The 8,814-nt window shown below is 44.5% G+C and overlaps 1 protein-coding gene across 2 annotated transcripts in view; it reads left to right on the top strand.

Moving 5' to 3' along the window:
• Positions 1–279: 279 nt before the first annotated feature.
• Msantd2 (Myb/SANT DNA binding domain containing 2) overlaps positions 280–8,814 on the top strand; it is a 34,549-nt gene continuing 26,014 nt past the window's right edge. For both annotated transcript variants that reach the window (XM_048448479.3, XM_048448469.3), the window contains exon 1: positions 280–1,068. In XM_048448479.3, the coding sequence (XP_048304436.2) occupies positions 295–1,068 (774 nt within the window). In that variant the 5' untranslated portion in view covers positions 280–294. The remainder of the gene's footprint in view (positions 1,069–8,814) is intronic.

The raw sequence follows: 8,814 nt of genomic DNA, 5'->3' as shown, positions 1-8,814 counted from the left end.
ATACACACTCTAGCTCATATCTACTCCTAAAAGCCTCGTCCAGAACTGCTCCCCAAAGTCTTCGCGCCTTGCCTTCCCCAACACACTTTGTAGGGTTCCCTACTCTCCACCCTGGACATCAGTCTCTGTACCTAAAGGCGGGCTTAGAGGAAGGGCAAGCATAGGGGAGGAGACAGGAAAATAGAAATAGCCAATTCGTCCTGAACTCGAGCCCCTCGTGGGCCTCACCCTTGTGGGGGCTGAGATTGGAGAGGAAGTGGGGAGGCTCCAATCAATCCTTACTCCGGCGCCCTCATGCCCCCACCCTTCTCTGTTCGGGGCTCCGGCGCGCCCGGTCCACGCCAGTCGCCTCCAGAGGGGAGCGGCCGGCAACAGCGCGCTCGCGGGGTAAAGTGGAGATCTGCTGGCCACTCGAGCCCACCAGACACGTCCTCGGCGCCCTCAGCGGGCAGCGAGCCGCACAGCCCCGAGCCAGGCCCCAGGGCAACCCCGGAGAGCGCGGTGGCCGGATGCGCGGCTGCGTCACTTCCGGGCGGTGCAGCGGCGGCGGCTTGGAAGATGGCTGCGCCCTGTGGCTCGGAGCTGCCCGCCAACTCGCCGCTAAAAATTCCGAAGATGGAGGTGCTCTCCCCGGCTTCTCCTGGCGACCTGAGCGACGGGAACCCATCACTGTCCGACCCTTCCACGCCGCGGGGAGCCTCCCCTCTCGGGCCGGGCAGCGCGGCGGGCTCGGGGACAGCGGCGTCCGGGGGTCTCGGGCTGGGGCTGGGGGGCCGCAGCGCTGCCTCGTCCTCGGTTTCCTTCTCGCCCGGCGGCGGCAGTGGCGGGGCTGCGGCGGCCGCTGCCGCCGCCTGCCGGGGCATGTCGTGGACGCCGGCAGAGACTAATGCGCTCATCGCTGTGTGGGGCAACGAGCGGCTGGTGGAGGCGCGGTACCAGCAGCTGGAGGGAGCCGGCACGGTATTCGGCAGCAAGGCCCCCGGGCCGGCCATGTACGAGCGTGTGTCTCGGGCTCTGGCCGAACTGGGCTACGAACGGACCCCGTCCCAGTGCCGGGAGCGCATCAAGGTAACCGGCCGCTCTGCCCGGGGCAGCGAACCAGAGGCAGAGAAGGCGGGGAAGCGGGCCTGGGGGCGGGGGCCGGGCCTAGCACGGGGCTCCCCTCCCGGGCCCCGGGTGCCCCTCGCGTCTCCCCCGCCTCTTTCTTCTCCCGCTGGGAAGGGGCGCTTCTTTCCAGATGGCCGCCAGCCCGTAGGTTTCCTGAGTTTGAAGTTGGGCGTGTCTGCCGCCGCCCCTCTTTCTTGCCAATTGAGGATGTTCCTGCGCTCTGAAGTTGGTAGTTTCTTATTGTGCGCGGGGCCGCACTGTCGCCGGTGCTGTCGCCCTTACTGCTTTGTTTCCAGGTAGAGGGGCTCTTAGGCTGAAGCTTTCCAGTTGGGATGCGATTGAGGAAGGGGCAGCAGGGGCCTGAATGAGCGCCCAATGTAAGATTTTTTTTTTGTAAGTGATGGAGTTTTAAGAAAGAGCTTTAGGACGGCTGCCCTTTTGTGTCAGTCGCATTGCTTGTCACTTGAGGTGATAAGGACTAGCAAGGTTTGAGCTGCGTTTGAAGAGTTGGAAAGGCTTAAGGCAGGTCGTGTGTGTATTGATTGTTATCGAGGAGGTAGAGGACACCTTGAATGTTAGCCTGGCTGAGGGTTGCATTGGAATTTGGATTGGCGATCTCTTCAAAGTTAGTGTGGTTTGAGAGGATCCTACTTCTGAGGAAGCTCTTTCTTGACACCCAGTTTTTACTGCTTTCGTTAAGGTGCTGGATGCGGACAACTAAAACAGTGCGCATCTGTCTGTCCTTTTGCATCTGCATGTTTAAATGCGGAGGCTTAATGTGGGCTAAATTTTACCATCAGCCCGGGTAGTGCTTTGCTGTTTCTCATGATTTATTTAGGCGTTCGTGTCTGTCTTTGCAGACAAGGAGTTGTGGTTTAGTTATGTTCTTTACCTCGTTCTAGAGTCTACTAAAAGTTTCTCCCAGGTTTCATTGAAAAGATTAGCAGTACTTAGTTATAGCATTCATTTCTGATAATGCAGGCACATTTTCTGGGGCATGAAAAACCACCAGGAACAGTCATAACTGAGAATAATCATATTAGCAAACAACCACAGAACTCAGTAAGAACGGCTCTGAGTAAGAGTAGTCACAATGAAGCTGGAGACGTATGCAGAGTTCATGATGTCTTGACTCCTGTGGTGTTCGCTTCAAGACATTGTTACTTAGAAAACTTGCTCTAGAATCAGCTGTTTCATTATTACCAGCCCTTCAAGGAATTTGGCACTCACTGGAAAGTTAATTTAGATTATTTGGTGGTGTAATTTCAGGATTCTTATTGAACGCTGTTGTTAAACAAGAATGTGATTGAAATAATGTGTAATAGTGAAAAACTATTGTTCTTTGGATTTTATTCACGGCTTTCAATTTAGGGTCATTCTTGTTAAGTTTGGGGCAGATTCTTTGCGCTGCTGTGGATAGAATCTGTCCACAAACTTTTCTGGAGTTCAGAGAATGTCTTGGGCATTTGTAAACTATGCCTGTTTTCTTGATTTTTATTCATAGGACTTTCAAAGTGTACTATCAAAACCTTGCTGAATATAAATCTCTCCATAAAATTGTTTCTCAAACAACCAGGGAATATCTAGTTGGAATGCTTCATTGTCCAGTTATGAGAAGGCAATCTAAAGCCAAGGAGATTGAGCCTCTGAAGAATTTAGAGGATCAGTTTACCTGTTTTCAGACAGGTAAGACCAAGTTGACCTCAAACTTCTAGTGCTTTGAGATTCTGAGTGGTTCTCTGGTACGCTGCAGCAATTAACAGACAAGGTGGTGTGATGAATGCTTTGTTTTGTAAAGTGCTTTACTCTCAATGATTTGGATCAAGCAGTTCAGACTCTTGTTAAGGAATCTATTTCCTGCCAGAATGAAGATTAAGGACAAGTTCTGGTCTACCTTGTCCTTCAGTGCACCATCATACAATAGGCACTGAATACGTCATTCACCAAATGAAGTTTAGAAATAATTTTGGAAGGTTTTCTTGTTTTGATTTTTGTTGCTGTGATAAAACACTGTCAAAACCAATGTGGAGAGGAAAGGGCTTTTTATTTGGCTTACAGGTTACAGTCCATTATTTAGGGAAGCAAGGTATCTTGATTAACTTTTTAATTACTCTGAAGAGACACCATGATCAAAGCAATTTATTAAAGGCAACAGTTTTAGAGGGTAAGTTTAGGTGGGAAGCATAGCAGCAGACAAGCAGGCATGGTGCTGGGACAGCAGTTAAGAACTCACTACCTCTGATCTTCAAGCAGGAGGCAGTGAGAAAGAAACTGGGCCTGGTTGCGCTTTTGAAACTTAAAGCCCACCCCCAGTGACACACCTTAATCCTTCCCCAAAACAGTTCCACCAACCAGGGACCAAACATATAAATGTCTGTGCCTGTGGGGTCATTTTCATTCAAACAAGCACACCAGGACAGAAGTTCAAGGAAGGAATCTGTAGGCAGGAACTGAGGAATTGCTTACAGGATTGCTTTCACTTGGTTTGCTCAGCTAGGCTTTTTTAATAGTGCAGGCACACCTTCCCCGGGATGGTACCTCCTCCTACATCAATTAGCAATTAAATGCTTTACAGACTTGGCTACTACAGGTCTGATGGAAGCATTTCTTCAGCTGAGGTTCCTTCTTCTCAGGTATGTCTAGGTTTGTGTCAAATTGATAAAAGCTGTGACTGAATTATAAAAGTTTATAGTGGTGTTATTAAATTTAAAAATAGAGACTTTGGAACCAAATTTAAAAAAATATAATATTAAAGCCAAGCTTCGAAGGACTGAGGCGTTACAGCTCTGTGGTGGAGTGCTTGCTTATTTTCTACAAGGCCTTGGAGTCAATCCCCAGGACAAATACGAAAACAAGATTGTTAATAATTCCCAAGCTTTGTTCCTTTAGAAAACTATGTAAATGTGATCTTCAGCATAGAAGCAAATGTAGTCGCTGAAACCATACATTTATGAGACAGCTGTCCAGGGAATGGAGATTATACTTAGGAAAAATACAATCTTAAGTTCTTAGAGTCTTTGACCTAAAAATAAATCTTTTGGTTTCATTTTTTAGAAATACCATCTTAGAACAAGTAATTCAGAAGCCTCTTGTGACTGTTTATTGATGAGAAATGCAGGGGGCTGGAGATAGACTCGGCTTAAAAGTGCTTGCAGCACCGGAGTTTGTTCCTTGGTACTCATGACCACTTGTAGCTCCACCTCCAGGGGGTTGAATGCCCTCTTCTGGCCTCTGTGAGCAACCACACATACATGGAATGCTAGTGTATACACACACACACACACACATTCATGCACATAAGTAAATCTGAAAAAAAAAAGAAATCTAATTAGTAATACCATTGTTTTTAGCTGTGGAACTTGCTCTATAGACCAGGCTAACTTTGAAGTCAGAGATCCTCTTGCCTCTGCCTCCAGAGTGCTGGGATTAAAGGCGTGCACCACCACCACCCAACTATTTATCTTAAGTGAGTGTTTTGTCTGCATGTGTTTGTGTACACCACCACAAGTGTGCGTGTCTGGTGCCTGCAGAGTTAGATTGAGGGCATTGGATATCTAAAACTAGAATTATGGTTGAGGGTTAACTACCAAGTGGGTGGGTGCTGGGAACTGAACACTCATTCTCAGCAAGAGCAAGTGCACATTATCACTGAGCCATTTCTTCAGCCCCAAACCAGGGAGTTCTTGTATAGAGTAATGTAGCTTATTTAAATGTAAGCTCAGGGCTAGAGTGTTAGAGCTTGTGCTTCATTTGTGGAATTGCCCTGGGTTCCATTGTCAACATTGCAGATTAAGCAAAACTCCTTAACAGGATGTAGACAATACTATAGTTACTGCCCAATTCGTTGCTCACTTGCAGTATTCTCAATAAACTATTAGAAAAACAAGTCAACAGAAGCCTTAACAGACTTGCAGGGAGAAAGAATATCATGTGAGCCATTTATATTTCTTTTGTAATATATTTGAAATTCCTGTAAGTATTCCATTATGTAAAGTTAGAAAAGGGGGCAGAAAAGATGTCTCAGGTTGAGAAGAGTACTGCTCTTTTTCCACGGTATCTGTTTGGTTCTTAGCACCCACATGTAGGCTCACAAACATCTCTCTCCAGGGAATCAGAGGTCTTCTTCTGACTTCCAGGGGCACTAGCCACACAGTGATGCACAGACATACATGCAGACAAAATACCCATATGGATTAAATGGGGGTGTGGGGTGTTTAGAGATAGATATCAGTAAAATTCTTCATTCTTCATTTTTTTTTTTGAGACAGGGATTCATATAGCCATGACTGGCTTTGAACTTGATATGTAGATGAGGCTGATTTTGAACTTCTGAGGGCTATCCCACTATGCCCATCTCTAGTAAATAATTTCTTCTTGATTTTGAATAATAATCAATTTTTCATTTAGATAATTTCTGTCTGTCTCTCTTTCTTCTGTAGTTTTTCTAGACAGGATCTCACTATGTAGCCCTGGCTGTACTGAAACTCACTCTAGAACAGGGTGACCTCAAACTCACCGAGATCCGCCTGCCTCTGCCTCCCGGCGTACTGGGATTAAAGGCGTGTGCCACCACTGCCTGGCCCCATTTAGATAACATGGAGCAACCTTCCTCATGAGAGGTCTGGGAAAGCTGACTCCTCTCCTCTCCTTTCTTTAAGTAGATTAGTTCTCTAGAGTATGTTTGTTAGTTATACGATGGAAGTGTTCAGATTATAAATATTAGTAACTTTTGGATTTTGTTACTGAAATTAAACTTTTTAACATTGTTCAAGTGACTATATTTCTAAGCCTACAATATTTTAATTGAAAGTCAAATATAAACATTATTTAGAGTTGTAGCGTTTCATTTGACGTCTGCCATGATGTTAGTATTTGTTCTGGTTTCTTTTCTTATTTTGGATAAAATAGACATGTTTGAAACTGCTTTGCTACACAGATTGTTTACTCTGAAATTTTCTTGCATTTTTGTTTGCCAGAAGAAAATGTGTTTGCTAACAATTCCAGCCCTGTTTTGGAGTCAGATAAACAAATATAGAGGGCTGGTTTTTTATTTTTCTTTTGGTGTTGTTTTGTTTAATTGCATGGTTTTTCTTTTTCTGTAAACTTTTTCTTCATATGTTCACTCACCAAATGGACCTTGAGTGTTTGTTATGCGTGGGACTGTCTGCTAGTTGTTAGAGTACAAAAAGAACTGCTAAATACAGTTTCTGGATTGTCTGCTCGTAGTTAGAACACAAAACGCTGCTAAAGATAGTTTCTGTAATCTAAGTGCTTTTACTCCAGCTGAAGCTTGTGCACACACCGAAGAGCTGAGAAGATGAAATGCAAATGATGCTACCCAGAGCGGTACTTGATTAAGTGGCAGAGGACTAAAGCAAGTCGTAAGTGTTGTGACTTCAGAAGGGAGGCCATCTTCTTCATACATCCTCAGTAGTTGAAAGATCTGTCTTGACTTAGAATTCATGAAAGCATTCACTTCTGAGCCAGATGCCACATTCACACTTCAGTCAGTTAATCTGATGCACTGCAAACCTCGTTCTCAAGTCCCATATTTTTGAATGTTTGCCAAAAGTTTGCCACTTGAGAGTTGGCTTTATGTCTCTGAACAGATGTATATGTCTAGCTTTACGTGCAGTTGAAAGGCAAGGTGACTGTGACCTAACAAATTTGCCTTTGCTGTGTTTGTTCCATGCTGGTTAACCTTCAGAGTAGTCTTCTGTCTAGCAAACATAACATTTTTTGGGGGGACACTGCTTAGATTTGTACATCGAAATACATTTTGTAATTTAGTGCCCAAATCACAATACAGTGTATTTGGACTTTTATTTTAGCATATGCCTTCTCTTTGTGAGAACCAATAGAGCTGAGATAACTTGGAGCCAAAAGATGCTGCTCTTCCTGTACAAGCAGTTTTGTTTTTCGAGACAGGGTTTCTATGTATAGCTTCGGAGCCTGTCCTGGAACTCGCTCTGCTCTGTAGACCAGACTGACCTTGAATTGACAGAGATCCACCTGCCTCTGCCTCCCGAGTTCTGAGACTAAAGACCTGCGCCGCCACCACCGCCTCCGTGGCTTACACAAGCATTTAATGGACTAGCCATTCCTGAGGACTTTATTTTTGGCAAGTCTTTTTGTTCTCTTTGTATTGAAAGAGCTCTAAGAAATGTTGTAAATTACTTAAATGGATCCAGTTAGATCTTTCTCTTATCATTGGTTGTATACTGTTGTCCCCATTTTACTGTCACCGTTTGGGGTTGGAAGTGTGGCTCAGTGGTAGAACATTTATTTGCCAGCAGTGTAAGCCCTGGGTTCTATCCAAAGCACTGTATGAAATAGTAACAACCACCAAAATCTGTTTTCTTTGAGCGGAGTATGGTGGCTTATGCCTATAATCTCAGTACTAGGGAGGATGAGTAGAAGGTTAAGGTCACCCTACTCTATAGAGAGGTCAAAGTCCTCCTGGGCTAGGTTATCAAAGCCCTGTCTGTCTCATAAATCTTACACTAGGGCTTCCAGCTTTAAAGAGATATGACAAGCTCCTGCTAGAACACTGAGTGAATGGGGTTCTCTCAGTTACATCCTAGATTTTTTTTTTAAAGCTTTTATCTAATGAAGAGTAGAGTAAAGTGTGTGTCTGAGTCTGGGTCTGGTGACTTACATTTGCAATTCCAGTGCTCAGGAGGCAGAGGAAGGAGGATTACAAATTCAAGGCTGGCATAAACTACATTCAAAGTGCCAAGCTAATCTGGAATCCACAGAGAGACCCTGTACTAGTTACTTTTTTCCATTGCTGTCACAGAATATCTGACAAAAAAGCAGCTTGTGGAAGGAAGGGTTTATTTTGGTTCACAGTTGAGATGTAGTCCATTATTGCAGGGAAATTGTAGCAGCAGGAATTTAAGGCAGCTGTGAATGTAATGTTCACAGTAAGGAGGCGGAGAGAGGAATGCTGCTGTCTAGCTGTTTTTAATTCAGCCTGAGACCCCATCACGGGGATGATGCCACCAGCATTCAGTTAGTTTCCTTCCTCAGACCTTTCTGGAAACACCTTCATAGATATAGCCATAGCTGTGTTTCCGTAAGTCTTATTCATCATAAAAATTCAGTCTTATCCATCATAAAAAAACAAACAAGAAAAGTAAAAGGGAAACATTTTAAAAGATAGATATATATATATAGATGTAACTGGGTTTATAGCTATGGTAGAAACACTTGCCCCAGCATGGATAAGTCTTGCTTGGATTCCTTCCCCAGTACAGCAAAGGGGGCCTGGTGGAACAGTAGAATCCCCGGTGGAGACAGGAAGACAGAACCTTAAGGTCATTCTGTATGACTGTATGACTATGGCTATATAGAGAGGCTGATCTGGGTTACATGAGATCTTGTCTGAAAACCCAAAAAGGAAAAATATGAAACAAGCCATGTAGTATAAACGTTGCCATCCAATAAAACTTTTCTGTGATGATGGGAATGTTTGTTTCTGTTAATTCTGCTTGATTGCTATCAGTTACATGTGACTACTGACCCTTTGGAATGTGACTAGGGTGCCCAACTAATTGGATTTTAAATTATATTTAGTTTCAATTAAGTCACTTAACCATCACTGCCCAAGCTCTCAAGCACTTTTAAAAAGGTTCCCTTGGCCACATACTCAGACCTCTAGAGGAAGGTCAGAATTCCTTTTACGTGTGGTGCCATTCTGTTTCT

This window comes from Myodes glareolus, chromosome 4 (assembly GCF_982192425.1).
Source record: "Myodes glareolus chromosome 4, mMyoGla1.1, whole genome shotgun sequence".
Classification (NCBI taxonomy): Eukaryota; Metazoa; Chordata; class Mammalia; order Rodentia; family Cricetidae; genus Myodes; species Myodes glareolus.
This window is presented reverse-complemented; position numbering and strand designations above follow the sequence as displayed.